We start from the raw sequence: 18,212 nt of genomic DNA, 5'->3' as shown, positions 1-18,212 counted from the left end.
GTTTCCTTTTGCTACTCTCATTTGTTGTATCCCTTTCTGTAGATTCTACCTCATCATAGAGCGCTTTACTTAGTTTAAGTTGTGTACAGTGATCTTTGTGGCGTGATCTTTTCTTTCCTAAACTATGTACAACTTCATATTGGTTTTACTGATACGTTGTTCTTATAATGTTTTTATATTGTTTTTTTCCACTTGCTCTTTTCACACCACACTTCTACATATCGACACATTCAATAGGCGTGATGCACCGCCGAAGACGCTCCAACAACGATGTTTCCAACGGCACACACCACCCCAGTGCTGATGAGATCGATGAGGAGCCGAATATGGAACAGGATGCAGCGTACTATGACGACCGACAATCTCCCGACTACAACGGCTACCACCACAACGACGACGACGGCGAACAGGCAAACTTTCAGCGATCGGAGCAATCGAATTTTCCTGCGCTTCACCAGGAGCAAGAAACCCAAAGAGGAAGAGGACACCGGCCAACAGGAGCATCTAGCGGACCCGGCTACTCCGGAGCACGGCAACAATCTCGACACCGGATGCAATCCCAGCAACAGCAGCAACCTACCAATCAGCACCGCACCACCCTTGAGGTCCACGCCCAGCACGATATTCCTCCGGGTGAGGATACGGAGGAGCTTACCGAACCTCTTCTGCAACAAGCATCCTCCAGCATGCAGTGCGCCCCGCACGGATCTTTAAAAGACGACTTCAAGCATCATGCGGACGCAGCACCGGCAGTAACGATGGAGGAACACATTTCATCGAAACCACCTATCAATACATCAGCGGCACTAACATCGAAGCTGTCCCCATCGTCATCCATCTCATCCTCCTCGTTGTCTTCGAAAACTTCCAAAACATCCAAAACGTCCAACAGGCATCGATTGCGCAAGAGCAGATCGAAGGATGCACAAACGGAAATAGAACACCCGAAGGCACCGTTAGTAGTGGCGGAAGATTCGGAAGATTTAGACGGGGAGGAGGAAGAGGAAGAGATAGAGTACAGCGGGCGCGAGAAATTAAAAGAAACATCAAACAACAACAACAACAACCACAACAATGATGCCATCTTTGATAATGAAGTCGATGCGTACCGGGGTGAAGATCGAAGGACACTTAAGTCCTCCGCGTCGTCATCCCGTACGACGATTGTTCCACGGGCACGATAAGGAAGCGAGGCACGTTTGTGGTGAAACAAAGTGCGATGACAAATCATTGCCGTAGGAAGCGAAAAGAAGGATTACGAAAACAAAAATGGGGATCTTTTCTATATCAAACTTGTTGAAAATGTGTGTGTTATGGAAAGTGCTGAAAAACTTTGTCTATCACAAAGCGAAAGATTAGTGAGGTGCGGATAAAGTAAATATTATACACATAAGTACGGCCATACATGACGGTAGGAAAACAAAATATTTACCTTCGTATCTCTCGTTCTGCGAAGTAAATGACGATTGAAGATAAGATGAAGAATACTATCCTAGTGGTATCGTTTTACACGCGCCCGACCTTATATATTGTCCGTACCCAACTCTGTGAGATATGGGGGATTGCATAATATGAAATGCGAGGAGAAGAATTACATTGCAGACCAAAAACTTCCCACGCCAGAAAGGTCATTCTGAATCAAATTCATTTACCAGATTACAAAAGAAAAACAAAAGTTGGTGCTCTGCCATTCGTGACGTTTCTAATAGTAACTATACAACAACAATAGATATTTTTCTACATTTGTGCAATAGCCAACAACGAAAGATGGACACGCAGCAGCGAAACAAGGATGAAAAAAAGATAGGATATCATGAATCACCTAATGAAAAGCAGAAGGAACAGAAGAAACTGAAAGAAGCGACATGCACAGTTTGTATACATGTGTGTGTCAAGATGAATATTCCTATATGCAACTCTGCTATATCTTCTTGTCGTAGGATACAGTCGCATAAAAGTTAATTACAGTTTGTTCTTGAGAGGATGCGAACTCCACAGTACAGTAAATGAACGTAATCTGCCGTACACTTACAGATCGCTATAGTGTGCGAAACGAAACCGAGAGATGTGAAGTGGTGCGAAGTTTTAATGTTGTTCGTACTGCCGAAAAGTATATAAAATGTGCCGGGAAATGAAAAGAATAGCTAAATGGCGAAAGAAGGGATTTGTTGGTTGTTATCGAAGTGTAAAATGCGGCTAATATTTTAGAGCTGTTGGTTGTTTATGTGCTTGGTGGAAAGGCTGGATAAAAAAAGGAAGCATGCTAGAAAATGAAAAAGGTGGACAGTGGTTAAAGCACTTACGAAGAAGAAATGAATAAGACAGTTGTATAGTAATCGAAGATGATAGATAACTTATGTATAGAAAGGTTGGTGATGTGTGCTGGTGTAAAAGCCCAAGAGAATGTGAAAAATTAGTGCTAGAAACAAACAAACAAAAAGAGTTTGCGTGTGTGTATGTGAAAATGAAGAAAGGAAAAATATCAACTAGTGCGATTTGATATACACACACACGTGAGCCACACTCATATGGCGATAAAGAAACTATGCAAAAATAGGAAATTGATGTCTAAAAATGGATCGTACCGAGAGCGGATAAAAGAAACTTAACCTTCAACGGAGAGAAGCATGTACAAAACAAGCAGGTAACTAAGTAACGCAATTATCGCAATGTATTATAGAAGCAAGAAGTGTTCGCCGATGGTGAAACAGGTCGTGTGGGGGAAAATGTTTGTGTACGTTTGGTTAAAACATAGGAAACAGTTTACTACGAGGGCTTACGAATTCTGAAACACAATCTAAATGAATGATTTTCCTATTTCGCTACTGTTGCAGTTGTGTACAGTTGTTTCAGACGTTTTATTTTGCTTGTCGGTGTGATTTTAGAGCAATCCGTTTGTGGAGGTGTTGTTTGTGGTGGCTGATTATAACCGTGGAAAAAATACCATAAACGACTGTAACTGTGATTCATTTGTCCGTTACGATTATCAACAATTTCGCACCTGCTGGCATTAGATTGACGGTGTTCAAATTGTTTCGCTTTTTTATTATAAAGTCCATATGCTATTACACTTGTCCGGACGAAAAATAGAAGGGTCTTTACGTCACACCGGTTAGGTTAATAGTATTGTTCGTTGACATACTATGCGTTCCTACTATCAAATCATACTAAAAGCGATGTTGATGTGCTCGAACATCGCTTTGCACTAATTCAAGTATAGACAACTCATTTTCGGTGCCTTGCATTCGATGAACTGTAGGTATATTTGTGAAGGGGAAACAAACTAAGATTGTACGACGGATAAATGGGAATGATAGGGATTTCGGTAACCATCCACACACAAACACACACAAAAGAAAACAGATCGTTTCGTTAGGCATTCTGTTCTGTTCTGGAGCCCCTTAAGAGCTTCTTGTGATTCCATATTTTACTGAAAAGTATTCTCTAGGCAGGAGTTAGCACAACAGCTGGCAGCACTGATCAAAAGCTTTTGCTTCTCCTTCTAAACGATGTTTAAGATTACGATCCATCCTTACTATTTTATTGTTACTTGAAAAGTTACTGAATACCTTACAAACACACACACACCCATAACGCCTTTGGCTCGTATGCATGCTTGAGGACAGAAAAGGGTGTTCATTTCAGAACTTGCGGCACGTTAGGGTTAAATTGATTCGCTCATTCCGTTCTTGAATTCTATGCAGCATATGGTTGGTTAATGGCGCTTAAGAAAATGAGCCCGAAGCTGATCCAAACATACAGGGCTCCAATATGTCTCTAATGATGTTCAATATTAGTGTAATTTTAGTTACTGCCCCCCGTAATGGTGAACATAGCGCTAACTATAACCATCGTACGTTTAGTTGTCATGCATGCAGTTCGTTTCTGTTTAAACTATGTATTTTAGTTTCCTCTGCCGTTTCAACCGTTTTTTTTCGCAGCCAACACTCTGTTGTTAGTTAGATTTCCGCAGTATAAAGAGAATGGTATGGCAGTGTAAAGAACGCGGAGAAAGGCGAAGCGCTGAGCAAAATATATTGTATAGGAATGTCGAGGTGTGCGACATGTGAAGGATGAAAATGTAATATAGTTAGGCAAGCTTTGAAGGGTTGTTGAGAACGAAGAAAGCAAAACATTAATCAAATATTCATACCGTTTATGATTTATTACAGTGATTATATACACTAATCCGGCCATAAGTGAATAAGCTTACACGATTAGTGAATTTCTGTTTTGGAAAATCATGTGGATAATAAATTATACAGTATATTCGTAATTACGTTAGATACTTTTGGCCAACGTTACGCATAGGTGCAGGGTAAACCAAAGCTTTCCTTAAGTTGCCCCCAGTTTGTGTTGATTGCACCGAACAGGTTTAGGAACAAAATAGAAAAAAATAATCACATATTCGTTTTTAGTAAAATGCTGAATCTGGCGTTTCTTTAATGCAATGATTTTGTTTTGTTGTTACACACTTCGCAAGAAATTGTGTACAACATGTCTAAACATTCTAAAGAAAACAAACAGGGGATAATAATGTGTGAAACATGTGAGATAAGGGAAAATGATGACGAATGTAATTAAGGAGTATAAACAAATAAAGGTAAAAAATGTGATAGGCGTGCTGAGCTTTAGTTGCGAGCTTCGAAAATTCCGAACTTGATTAGCTGGATTACAGATTTTATGTAATCTAACCCTGTGGTTGAAAAGATTGCCGACCCCTGCATTGTAGTGTGGTGTAAGACTACGCAAACCGTGTGGCTTTTGTCTGACAAATACATGGAGGCGCCTAGTTGTTAACATGCAAAGTAAGTTAAACATGCAAAGCATGCGCAAAGAAATGTTTTAAAACTTGCTGTTCGTGTTTGAAATCGCTTTATTAGTTGTTTCGTCAATCAATTTTTGGAAAAAAGGACATCCCATTAAGAAGCTGTCGGTCCATTCTGGGTACACGTGTTCAGGTTGGAAACGATGGCGGCCACTGAAATGACGGTCGTATACTTTGATGCCGTAACACATGCACTAAGCCGCTGCAAGCTGAATGTGGTTTCCGATTGGATGAAATTGACCATGTATTCTTGCTTTTCATCCACAGTGGTAGCAAGCTGTTCATAGTGTGGGCCAATCTGTGAGATAGGTAGAGAGGGAGACAGAAAAAAAGTTTATTCATCGTTGATAAGCGCACAACAAGGATTCCATCCTCACCAGAGTTAGACAGGAAGCACCGTCGCTGAGCAGTGCACAGTTGCTGATGGCATCGCCCAGATCTTCCACATCGTAGATGATCATATTGACAATCAGTGCCATGAGATCCTGCAGCTTATACAGGCGGAATGTTTCGAATTCGTAACACTCGGACACAGTGTAAAACGATAGCGCAAACTGGTTGAAGATTCTGGGTGAAAACTTGCTGAAGCAAAAGTTTGAATAGGGCGAGCTTGCTATCAGCGCATGGATAACGCTGCGGAGACCTTGGCAGGTTTCGTCAACGAAGTACTGTCCCACCGAGTTCGAACTAGCGATCGAATCATCGACATCGGTATTGTACGTCTGGAAGGCCTCTTCAATAGCGCTTGTTATGCTGGTGATACCATCTGCATCGAGCAACAGTGCCAAGCTGCCGAGTGCAGGCGCTAGATCATCGGTGTACGTGCTAAATGCTTCCAGTGTGCTCTGCACACTATCGATCATTTCCACCTGTTCGTTGTATACTGGCGCTACCAGGTCATTAAACGGGGCAATGATGTTCGAGCTGATCGATTCAACATCACTCGTAAGCACATCCCTCGCAGTTGCTACGTCGGATATAGCCGTCTGCACCTCGGCTTCTGCTTCAATGAAGAATGCGTCGGCCATGCTAAGCTTCCGCTGCGTTTCCTCCACGACGTACAGGATGAGCGGGATGTCAGCGTTCAGGCGTGCCAGCGCATCCTGCAAATCGGTCACCAATTTGAGTGGTACGTAGCGGTTCAGATTGGCGGACGAGATACCGTTCGGTGGGTTACCGGGTGCATTTCGTGCTGCAGTAACGCCCGATTTCATTCGATCCAGCGCACCGCTAAACAGCGTCAAGTGATCGAGTACCGACCTGAACGCGTTCGTCAGCTGGTTCGTGATGAATGGGCCCTGTCCCTGCAGCGCAGTAAACTGTGTCGTAAACCCACTCTGCAGCAACGTACGCATCGCGGTGATCGCGTTGTACACTGGGGCAAAGGCTCCGTTCACATCGTTTGACCTATCCGCGGCCAGAGTGTTGAGCGCCGAGGTAAAAGCCTTACCAGCGATGGTAATTTTAGAGCCAATGTAAATGATAGCAGCTTTCATGTTTTCCAGCACCGTGTAACCACTCGCTAGCGGTAGATCCATGTTATCGACGAGATCGACCGATGCGGTAAGTTTGTCGGACTGTTTGACCACATTCGCAGTGCCGGTAATGGTTGCCTTAATGGCGAAATCCGGACGAGGTTCAGCTTCGATGCGCTGGTGGATGTCATATCACATAACGACACAAAAATGTTAAGTCGATGCTACAACGTGAAAACTTGTGGAACTGATTTCTCTTACCTGCAGCGCACCTAGAAGCAGCAGGACCGGTAATACCGAATTTAGCAGCATGGCTGCAATAAATCAATCATGCAAGAAGGTACAACACTGTTCGATGGTTAGTCGATTAGTTTCGTCAGCAGACACTGCTAGCGTTCGTCACACTTATTCGGGTGTGTAACGAAAGGTACTGTGCTGGCAAATCAACTAGAGTGTCAACCGCATACTCACAAGTGTGTTCAATTTGCTAGATAATTCCACACCATACGTGTAGAAGGAAGAAACGATTCGTTGCTGATTATGTTTTGCTGTTGGAAGAAGCTACGTTGTTTTCTTTCCATTGATTTGCACAGTTAGCACCGTACAGCTGCCCAAACATTCAACTCCTATTGCAGGCCAGATTCTGGTCCTGTCTGATGGAGGTGTGATGATATGCAGCTTTTTCCAGTGTCATTTAAAAAGGGCACAATGAAGCGTAATGAAAATCTTAAGATTATCGGTAATATAAACTACAATGTGTTATAAAATTGAGCTGGTTGAAACACTACAAAGCTGGACCTCCTCACGTTAGAAATGAATGTCAATATGCAGCGCTTAGGAAATATCGTACGAAATATTGATAAGTAGGACGATCGTCTAATCAGGCCAACTACTTTTGGTCGAAGTGGCTGCTGTATATTAATGTTTTTGATTTGTTATTGTCAAATTGTCTGCTACAATGGGTTTAACATTCTAATTTTAATAACTGGGGCAGAGGATCAATACAGCTAGACCGTTCTACAGGAATAAAAAAAAATAGGGAAGAGGAAAAGTTAGGATATGGAGTTGTTTGGTTGGAGATGGCTGATAACTGTGAAGAATTCTCGGTGATCTCTATAGAACGAAGCGCATACACTTAATCAATGATAATTCTGGGCTAAACCCGAACCAGAGACCAGGGAAGGAAATATATAGGGATAAGAACGAAAGAAAGGAAAGGATACAAGCAATGAAACAGGACTGCGGGTGCAAATGACGGGATGAAATATGAATTAAACTGGAAGTCAGAGAGGAAACTCTTTGTTTACTGTTCTATGATTTACTAATCTCCTGCACGATCATTTGCCAAACATATCTAAGCTGCCGACAAAAGCATGGGAATTAAAAATGAGTTAAATATGCAACAGGTATGTTGTAAGGTGTGTTAGGAAAGATTTAAATCCCATCTCGTACTCGTACTCGTCATACTCGTAGATGGCAGAATCGGCATACGGCGGTGTACCCCACATTTATGTATTAGTATTGTATGAAATAACAATTCCTAGAAACAGAAAACGACTCTCCAGACAAAATCTTGCAACGTATAGCAATACTGATGCTAGACTTGCAGCTGTTTAAATTCGTTAGCGTGTGCAGAAGTTCTTGGAAAATGTTCTCGCTACTGAAACGAAGAACGCTGCGTAGAACGCAGACATGTAGGCAACGCCGACATGTTTTAACTCTCTAAGAAGTTAAAGGCAATAATCTTATACACTAGCATTCGTTGCTAGCTATTTTACGCATGCCTTTTTTAGCTGATAATAATGTTGAACTCAACCGGTATGTTCGGTTGCACATGTTGAACATTCGGGGATAGTTCTTTTCTATACAAGTGTTAGCATGTTATTTAGTAATAAGGTTTGAAGAAGAACGTTCCACTTATATTCTTTATTCAGCTATGAATGGACACATCTTGCCCTTTACGCATTTGGTCCGTTTTCCTCGCACAGGCTGATGTCATCCACGTAGAGCTCGGTGGACGCAATGAACCCACACTTACCAGCAGCAATACAAGCCGCTGCACGATTGGCACTTGCTGTCGTTTGTACAGTCAGCAGCCGCAGCACATCATCTACCTTTAGCTCCAGATTTTCTATGAGTTCGGAATAGTAAGGTCCAATCTGGAAATGAAATGGAGCAGTGAGCAACAACAAACGATAACACCTTTAAAAACTGCTCGGCTCTGCTCTGTGTCACCTACCGAAGCGATACAGTTCGAACCATCTTCCAAGCGGTTAAAGCAAGCAACTAGATGCATGGCCAAATCTTCGATGTCGTACACAATCTGCACGACCAACCGATCGACGATTTCAGCGAGTCCGGACAAACGATCCGCCTCGACCTGGTAGCACATTAGGAAACGGTTGGAGTTGATCGACACCAAGTCTAACAGGCGTGGTGAGTACTTGCTAAAGCAATAGTCAGCCCACGGTCCCGATGCGATCAGAACCTGCAAAATAGCTCTAATAGGGGTGCATAGCTTCTCGTCGTAGAACTGATCCAGATAGTCGTCGAGTGCTACCACACTCGTCAGGTAATCGGTGTAGATCGTTTCGACCCTTCCGGGTATCGTGAGAAGATTCGTGCTGCCCAGCAAATTTTCGTACGCCTCTAGGACGGGTTGCAGGTATGCTTCGTACGATTCCATCGCTGCCAGATTGTCCTCAATGTAGGCTATATTATCCAGTTGCAGTTCATAGGAATCCTCCAGCGGAGCCATGATCGTATTCGGTATTTCATACATATCTTCTATCACTTCCCGCTTCAAGGTATCGTAGTACATGATCGTATCGTACACCTTTACGTCGACCCCGTCCATGAATTCGAGCAGATAAGCGTCGGCCGTACTCAGATGTCCAAGCGTCAGCTCTATAATGTATGTCACGAGCGGAAGGTCGGACTTCAGATCATGAAGGACGCGTAGCAGTTCGTAAACCTTCTTTGGTGACACATACCGGCGAAGGAAGGTTTCCGGTATGGTGCTGGAACCGTACGCAGTCTCCGCATCGTCCACTGCTTCCTGGATAAGCCCGATCTGTGTACTTAACCTGGTCAGAGTTGCTAGCATCTGGTCCGAAGCATCGGTCAGCATGTCGGTAATGTATTCGCCAACCATCTCTTCTATCGCTGTCGTTTGTGTGGCCAACCCGGTTTCGAGTAGGGTACGGAGCGCATCGATGGCATCAGTGATATCGTCGTACACTTGCGGCCTATTTCCTTTGCTAGGTGCAAGCGTTTCCAGCTTATCAGTCAATTCTTGGCCCGTGGTGGCAATGTGGTTACCGATAGCCGTCAGTTCATCCTTCAGGTTTTTCAGTACAATGTAATTCGAACTTAGCGTGATTGTCTTAAAATCGATCATATCAAAGGACACGCCTGCTTCGCCTGCTATCGTTTCGGCTTGGACACTGCCAGCGATGTTCCCATCGATGCCAAAGTCTGGCCTAGGATCGCCCAAGACATCCTGTAGTGCAAACAAGCAAATCAGACAAATAGTTCACAACGAAGGCCGAATAGATGGAAATCACTTACCCGACCGAGTATAGCCAGGATGAACCAACAGGTAAATAGTTTCATCGTTTATTCTGTAACAGCGCGAGAACAGCACTGAACCTAGACAATTCTTTACTGGCGTCATACACGGTTGTAAGCAACACACAGCCACGTTTGTCTGAGCACACAGATTTTGCTTCGGCGCAACTGATCAAATAAGCGTTTTGTGTTGAGGTAAAATTCGTTACAGCAGATATGGACTACACTAGGTACTTCATTTCACAAATTTGCTAACGGAATTGGATAAATGGCTTACAAGAAAATGTCATCATGAGTTGAACAACAAGATTAATGGTTTTTGCGCTATATTTAAAAATGCTATGCTATCGGGTGTGCTGCGAAGCATTTATTCAAATCAGTGGATGGCAAGATCCCAGCCGCCGGTCAATTTTAGCAATAGTGTTAAGGGTCAGTTGTTGGCTGGAAGATACACATGCACCGAACCTTGGATAACTGGCAACAAATTCTTCAGCAAATAATCTTTCCGCATCATTCAGCATTTTGGTAGACACTGTTAGTACCGATGTGTACAGCATACCGTACTGGAAGCAAGTGGAAGGAGAAATATTACACTAAAGAATTCGATCCTCCCTATGGCAGTTACATTATGTTGCTACCTGTTCAACACAAGTATTGCGACCATCCGAAAGGTTCACACAGACGGACAGATTGTCACCTAGATCTTCTACATCGTACAGGAAAACATCTACAGCATCCCGCAGGAACTGGGTCATAGTAGTAAGACGCTCGAGCTCTGCGTCGTAACACTGGCTGACTGAGGTGTAATGCAACTCGTACAAACCGTAGACGTACCGAGCGAACCTATTGAAGCAGTACTCATTATCTGGAGCGAAGGAAATCAATGTCAGCACCATGTTCCGAATTATTTCGCACGTTACATCTCGTACGAACGAATCGATAGCGATTGTGGAGACCACTATATTTTGGGTGTAAGTTTGAAACCGTCCCAGGAATGCATTCACTCTGACAGAAAGAGACTCGTCGTCTAGGTGACTGAGAAAATCTTCAAGCGGTTGCTGTAACGTAGTTGAATAATTAGAGATCGCACTGAGCGCTGGCATTATCTGCACCAGTGTTACATCCTGTTCCGCACGACTACATCCGAATGCACTGCCAGCGTAACCCACGGCATTTTGCACCATTTCACTCAATCCTATAACAAATTGGTACAGCGAAACGCTTAATGCATTTCCAAAACCGTTCACCTCCTCAATTACATCCACCAGGAACTCATCCGCATCCTTCAGGTAGAGCAGTGTGGTCCGTACCATGTACTTTACCGAATCAATCTTTAGTCGCAACCCCATAAGCGCTCTCGTAACGTCACTCTGTACTCTAGCAGGTACGTTATTGCGTATGATCGTGTCTGAGATGTGGCCGCCATGCCCGACCGCTGTCCGTGCCTTCGTTACGTCTCTCTCCAGCACTTGGAGTTTGCTGGTTAGCTGGTTGAGCGCTTTTCGCAGATCGCCAAACACTTCGTTGAACTTTTGCGTTACGAAAGATGGGACCACTTCCGCAATGCTCATCATCTCTGCAGATAGTCCATTTGTCGTAAGATCTTTTAACGCATCAATTGCTTCATAGACCGAATTGAACACTGCGGAAATCGATGGTCCATTATTGGTGGCGAGTGTTTGCAAACGCTGCGTTAAAGTGACACCGCTAGAGCGGAATTTACTAGCAATGGAAAGGATGGCCGATTCCATTTGTGCCAGTATCGGTGTACCAGAATTGAGCGTTACGCTAAAACTGCTGACGGCGTTGAACTCCGTTAGCAGTCGTGACGCTTCTGTCAGTACCTCGGGTCTCGCCGGATTAATGTTAGCATGTACACCAAAATCTGGATTCGGGAGCGCGTTAGTACTCTGTGTGTATAAAACATGTCTCTTGATCAATGCAGCACAAAAGCGTATCTACTGTCGAGCAGGATTTACCTTCATGAATCCCAACAGTAACGCCACCAAAACCACTAAACTGTGCAGTACTTGCATTTTCGTTATTACTCTTCTATCACTGTGATAAAACAAACTGGGTACGCCCAGTCAACCGTCAAACTAAACCTCCACCGGATTGTGGCAGTAGGGTTGGGATTTATATACGGATGTATCTTTGTAGCAAGCGATTGCATCACGTTCTTGCTTGCAGCTGCCAGAAACTGTATCAATATTGAGCGGTTCGTGATGCACTATTGTACAACTATCGGTAGAGAGTTCTTTCGTTTCGAAAGAGCAAAGAAACGAAACACACTTTTCGACAGACGCTGGCGCATTTGGGTAAAGGTTGCGCAACAAATGATGCTGCTGTGAATAACGATGTGACGCATATACCGATAATGTCGGCGTAGAATCTAGTCTGGAGGTGGTCTGCTTAATGTTCAGTATTTTCGTAGCTTTTTATGCATTCAGAAGTTGAGCAAAAGGAGATTTATGGAATTAAGAAAAAACGAAAATTTAATCCCCTAAATGAGATGGGAATTGTTTTCATTGACAAAATATGTTTTAAACATTAACGTGAACGTGGTATATGTGATAAATCGTGCCGGTGTCATACAACAGGATCGGCTATCAAAATCGCATCCGGACCCTTCGCCCATAGCAAGGACTGACTGACTATCTTTACGTTTTAAAAATAAGCCTAACAACCCAGAAATGGCCGGCATGATCTTGCAGGTCGTTTTCAAACATCTTGACTGTATATCTCTCCTTATAAAAAAAGAATTTCCTAAGATCTGTAAAATTTGTATTTGTTTCGTTTCATGGAGTTGCAGGAGAGCTACTGGGTGAGATCAGAATAAACAAATTTTTTTAGCGAGTTGAACCAGATTAAAACAGTGCTTATAAGGATTTGAATCTAATATTAATTCTTTTGAGATTCATAACAAATAACACTACACTACACTGGTGCTTTGACTACTTCTTTGCGTTTTAACTCCCTCCCTCTCTGTCGGTGCAGAGACTCACTCATTTTTCATTTCAATTTACTCACTCTCTGCACCAACTAAGCGACTAGCGACTAACTGTTAAACACATTAAAAAGAGTAAAAAAAGGAATTAAAAGCAAAAAAAGAGTAAAAAGCAATGTAGATATACGCGCCTGGCGGATGGCTAAAAAAAAGGTCTTTCTAGAATCTAAGCAAATTGCTCAACACAAAACATCTGTCGCGACGATCGTAGCTGGAATTATACAAAACTTATATAGTTCCAGTATTCACAAACACCTCTTAAACATGGATTTTGTCCATAATTAAGGAAATCTTCGTAGCTGCATTCGGGAGGAAGATGCACAGAAGGATTTTTGACCCCGTATTGGTGAAAGTAAAATAAAGGAGACGCTATAATGACGATATCTATGAGCTGCACGTACTATCGCACATCGAATTTAGCTCACTACGCACCGATGGATTGGTTATGACATTCAAATGGCACCGGACCGGACTGCTGGTGCTGGCGTTTAAATAAAGTTTACTTTTATAGTTAGTAGCCTTTAATTAGCGTCTATGTGTAGGACAATTGTATGAGATAAATTAGAATAGAAATTAGGTGAACGCGTCTTACTACTAACTAGCTAATAAGCTGTAGGGGTAAGTCAAGGCACCAATAATTAGTCATTAGATGATCAACAGGGTGGCCACTCAAATCAGGATTTTGGATTCCCGGTTGTTTTCCCGGTTTTCTCCCGATTTTTTCCAAGTTTTTCCCGGTTTTTGGCGGTTCATTACACTTAGTTTCTCGGTTGTAGATAAACATTGCGCGGTACTTTAATGCCGAACTTCTTTATCATATAACATTTACGCCAATTTCATGCAAATGGCTACTTGGGTAGACAAACGGATTTCGATTGCTCATTTCTCTGCAACTTTAGAGGTCTGTAACTTGTTACGTGTCCCAACGTATTCGTTGGGACGTAAATTCCCGGTTATTTCCCGGTTTAAAATAAATCCCGGCTAATTCCCGGTTTTCCCGATTTCCCGGTTGAGTGGCCACCCTGTCTGGTCAAGTTACGATCGATATCGGTATTCATTTCTACTTTTCTATACTTCGGTAGTTTTTCATTTATGGCCTTTTTGTTGTATATTTCAACAACAGCGATAAAATGAATTGCTGGTCCGATATACTTGACGCACAAAACCTTTCCGCGAGCACCTATGTAATTAATACATTTCTAGGAAAAAAGGAACAAACAAAGCTTCCTGAAACACCTGAATCAATAGATTGGCTGTCTGGTGTGAATGGAAATTTTCGGAAGAATTAATATTTTTTGCGCTGGATTAGTACACGTCGGTCTTAAGCTACCAATGTCTGCCGACTACAGTTTCCATGCGAATCAACAAAAACCTTTCGGAAAAAGAGTTCGTAGTCAAACACTTTGTTCGTTTATGCACTTCGGAGCGTTGTCTTTTTTATGTTAGTAGCTCTACCCTTTGCCATTATTTAATGCATTGAATAATCGTTCGAAACGATACGTAAGCAGACCCAATTGAAACTTTTGTTTTATTACGCCGTAGGCCCATCCGTTTCGCAAGTGTCGATTTCAGTCACCATATTGGCGGATTCAAGCACTAGCAAAGACTTGGACGAACTAAAACATGCACTCAGACGATTCAGTCCAGCTATAGTTTCATAGGTGACAAGGTTCTTCATCGAATTCTGATGCTCTTTTGCGGCCAGGTGTACCCCGTGGAATGCAGCCTCCATGTCCTATGAAAAGAGAACCATAGTTCTAAATGCTTTTGGGTGCAAATGGAGCATTTGTGTCCGTTGCAACAATACTTACATCTGTGTTACACAGTTCCGGTGCTTGTACGCAGATAGTGACCTCTGCGAGGATATCCTCAATGTTGAAAACTAGCATCTTGGCCATGGCGAGCAATATCTCCTGCAGCTTCAGTAGGCGTGTGATCTCCCGATCTACACATCGATTGGCTTCGCGTGCCTGCTTTTCGAACAGTGCGAATGTGCGCGGAGCGTACTTGTTGAAACAGTAGTCAGCATACTTTCCATTCGAGATCAGCACTAAAACCAGCTCATGGAGATGATCGCATGCATAGTCACTGTAGAACGAACCTAGTCCATCAGATACTAGCAGTATATCTTGCTTATAGGAATCGTAAGTATCCTTTATATCGCTAATGGTAGCCTCCAGATCTGTCGTGTACGTTTCACTGTACTCGTTGAGTTCGCTCTCAATCAACGAAATGCCGGTTAGATCGAGACCGGAAAAATCAAAGTTTTCTTGATACACCGGATCGATGATGTCCGTAATTTGGCTAGTGTCGTCACTGTACAGCTGCACTTCCGCTTCGAGCGCTTCCAGTCCCACGTTGACAGTATCCAACGCATCGGTAGCGACCGTACCCGATTCGAAGATGTAGTCATCGGCAACCTTAAGGTTTTCGATCGAATTTGCAATGATGTACGTCACCAGCGGGATGTCCGCCTTCAACGATATGACCGTTTTTGCGATGGTGGACGTTAAGCTTGTTGACACAAACTTGCGCAGGATGGCCTTTGTTGGAGGATTGGAACCAGCTGCTGTCAGCGCATTTTGTAATTGTGTTTTCAGTGAATCCAATAACCCAGCTAGCGTATTCAAGTCGGCTATCACATCGTCGAACGCATCCGTCAACATGGTGGTGATGGAGTCGTCTAGATTTGTATCAAGTTCCGTAAAATAGGTCGTAAGTCCATTTTCGATCAGGTCTATCAGATCATCGCTAGCCGTTTCGAAGTCGGTAAATGCATCATCCAATGGTCCGTTACTAGCAGCCAGTGCATCTATCGCATCAGACACTGCTAAGCCCTTGGTGGTGAAATCGTCGGCAATACCGACAAGCTGAGTCTTGATCGTGGTGAGTAGCGCATAGCCCGAATCCAGTGTAATGTCCAGATTATCATTCACTTCATTTATCAGTGTTCCACTTTCTTGTGCGGTTGAGGCAACATCTGCACCACCGTAAACTGGCGCATTAACACCAAAGTCGGGTCGAGGGATGGCCAACGATATCTGAAATCGTGAGAAATAGGAAGAAATGAAATACTTTTGACAACCTGATCGGACATCTATCTACTGACCTGGGTGGTGCAAAGCACCAGCACTACTGTAACACCGTACGCTTTCATTGCTACTCGCACGCCCAAGACTTTTCGAATTGCAAATGGGGTGCGACCCCAACGTGTGCTTCGTTTATATCGTACTCAATCACTCAACAGCTTAAATCGTTCCTAATGCCATTTTGGGATGAGCAAAGGGAATATTTGTTGTATTTTCTCTACTGTAGAGTAGCGCAGTTTTCTCGCGGCTTTACACCATCTATGTAAACATACATTTGGCCCACCACCATTACCGTCGACGAAACAGCTTGATTGAGTAGAGAATTTTGCCAACCCAAAATGGAACTAAATGGAAGTTGAAGATGGTTTTTTGCGAAAATATGCTCAGCAACATCGATCCATAAGAGAGGAAGCATATTTTTTGTTGTAGCATATTACTTGCAATTTTACTAAACCATAATCAGGAACAGATAATCGACCGATCAGAAAAAGAAGTCGAAAATTTAGGAATGATGTTTCAACATATTTAGAGCGAATGAAAGCAAAATGTAAAGAATAACAGGTAAAAGATAAATGAGCACATGAGAACGGCAGGTGAAGTTGACGATCTTCATTTAGTTGAAAAATTTTACGTTTACATGCTCTGAGTTCCTTTGGAAACTCTGATAATGAGCTCACGTGTCTGGTTTAAATTGTTTAAATGTTTGTGTTTTCATTAGAATATAATGTGTCATAATTATAGAGTGTAGAACACATTTTATTATTACATTGTGTAATCAGTATTTTCGAAACCCACACGAGTAACCCTGCTTCGAAAACGATAAGAACGATAGGACTGAAGTAGCGCCGTAAGAAATAGGGTATTGACGAAACAGCGATAGAGAGCGAAGGACGCGTGTGTGAGATACTAGCGAATAAAGTTACTGTTACAATTGATAAAACAATTACATGAAGACAAGACACGAACTTATCGCTCTGGTGGCCGGCCGACGTAGAGACCTAAACGATGATTCGCAGGCCGATGATCGGGAACGTGTAACGGCGTTACGCTTAGCGTCCACGGTAAATACAACCGCATACAACAGTAATACAACATCCTCACCTCGTACGAATATTGAGTGATGTAAATCCCGAATTATGGTCAATATTTCTGAAGATATATTGCTGCAAAAAAAGACTGAAATTGGCAATTCTAATCATCGTTTCAGCATTCAGACTCGTCGCGGAGATTAGCAGCCTGTGCTATATGTGAAGTTGCCCTATTAAGCACATGGTAGAAAAAGACATCCATCATGATATTTGCTCGCGTTTGCTCTGGCAGGCGATGGATTAAATAGAAGGAGTAAACTCACCTGGTGATCATACGTAAATGGCATATATTTTATTAACAAAAATGAGTCGAGAGGTGCTGATCATATCGAATATTAGTGAATAGCTGTGTAGTTTGCATTTATCTATAAGCTGTACAAACAGTCGTCCCAATTTCCATGAACTGATTTTTCTTCGATATTGTTGTTGATGCGATTTGGTTGTTTTGGATAGATTGTCCCTAGTATCTATTTAATTTGGCAAGGCTTTTATGATGATCTAGTGTGATTAATCTATTTGCCACCAACTCACAATTTCATAGTTCTGGTGCATTAAAACGATATGGCGAAGCACATTCACTTTCAGCTATATTTTCCCTGATGGATCCATGGCGATTGTGACCCCGTCACTACATGCTTAGCAATTGTCGCGTTTGCGAACGCAACAAAAGTAGCTTAATTTTCCAAAATAATTTTGCGATTCTGGCGCAACCTCAAGGTTGTTTATCTTTTCTCGTGCAAGGTTTATTTACGGTTTTTAATCTAGCCGGTAGCGAGAAAATAATCTTGAATTAAATTAAATTAATTTAAATAAAGAAATATAATTTTCTATAATAAGTAATAAAATTTATTGTTTTGATGAAGTTGAAGAGATAGGCAAGTTTTTTAAGCCCCGTGACGATGTTTCAAAACAAGGAACCATCAAGAATGCTCGTCGCCGGATGCTGCTAACACTACCGCAGATTTGCCGGTTTTGTTTTCTTGCGTGTTTGGTGCTGGAAAATGTTATCATAATTTTTCTGGTAGCCAGAAGAAACTGTAACAAAATAAATAGGTGAACGAAGATGTTTTTGCCCACCGCGTCATACACCGGGCAAAATAAAATCGGGATCGAGTATTGCAAATCGGATAGCACCAATTAGAAGCAGCGTCGAGT

At 42.6% G+C, this 18,212-nt stretch overlaps 4 protein-coding genes across 8 annotated transcripts in view; 1 reads left to right on the top strand and 3 right to left on the bottom strand.

Annotated features, from left to right (window-relative positions):
• The window catches only part of LOC125762097 (NPC intracellular cholesterol transporter 1), a 41,104-nt gene extending 36,488 nt beyond the window's left edge, over nucleotides 1-4,616 (top strand). For 4 of the 5 annotated variants that reach the window (XM_049423856.1, XM_049423855.1, XM_049423858.1 and 1 more), the window contains one exon: nucleotides 238-4,616. In XM_049423856.1, coding sequence (XP_049279813.1) covers nucleotides 238-1,184 — 947 coding nt within the window. In that variant the 3' untranslated portion in view covers nucleotides 1,185-4,616. The remainder of the gene's footprint in view (nucleotides 1-237) is intronic. The other variant, XM_049423859.1, reaches the window with a different exon arrangement.
• A 34-nt stretch (nucleotides 4,617-4,650) lies between these two features.
• LOC125762107 (uncharacterized) lies at nucleotides 4,651-6,829 on the bottom strand. The gene is made up of 3 exons (XM_049423882.1): nucleotides 6,565-6,829; nucleotides 5,206-6,480; nucleotides 4,651-5,126 (listed from the first exon to the last, which is right to left on the bottom strand). Exons 1-3 carry the CDS (start codon nucleotides 6,613-6,615, stop codon nucleotides 4,923-4,925), a joined length of 1,530 nt encoding a protein of 509 aa, XP_049279839.1. The 5' UTR covers nucleotides 6,616-6,829; the 3' UTR covers nucleotides 4,651-4,922.
• A 298-nt stretch (nucleotides 6,830-7,127) lies between these two features.
• Nucleotides 7,128-10,106, bottom strand: LOC125762108 (uncharacterized). The gene is made up of 3 exons (XM_049423883.1): nucleotides 9,874-10,106; nucleotides 8,543-9,805; nucleotides 7,128-8,462 (listed from the first exon to the last, which is right to left on the bottom strand). Exons 1-3 carry the CDS (start codon nucleotides 9,916-9,918, stop codon nucleotides 8,262-8,264), a joined length of 1,509 nt encoding a protein of 502 aa, XP_049279840.1. The 5' UTR covers nucleotides 9,919-10,106; the 3' UTR covers nucleotides 7,128-8,261.
• Nucleotides 10,107-14,418: 4,312 nt separating this feature from the next.
• On the bottom strand, nucleotides 14,419-16,682 carry LOC125762109 (uncharacterized). Its single transcript, XM_049423884.1, has 2 exons — nucleotides 15,990-16,682; nucleotides 14,419-15,921 (listed from the first exon to the last, which is right to left on the bottom strand). Exons 1-2 carry the CDS (start codon nucleotides 16,035-16,037, stop codon nucleotides 14,638-14,640), a joined length of 1,332 nt encoding a protein of 443 aa, XP_049279841.1. The 5' UTR covers nucleotides 16,038-16,682; the 3' UTR covers nucleotides 14,419-14,637.
• Nucleotides 16,683-18,212: the final 1,530 nt, after the last annotated feature.

This window comes from Anopheles funestus, chromosome 2RL (genome assembly GCF_943734845.2).
Source record: "Anopheles funestus chromosome 2RL, idAnoFuneDA-416_04, whole genome shotgun sequence".
In the NCBI taxonomy this organism is placed as follows: Eukaryota; Metazoa; Arthropoda; class Insecta; order Diptera; family Culicidae; genus Anopheles; species Anopheles funestus.
Note: the sequence above shows the minus strand (reverse complement) of the source record. Positions and strands in the feature narration are given on the sequence as shown.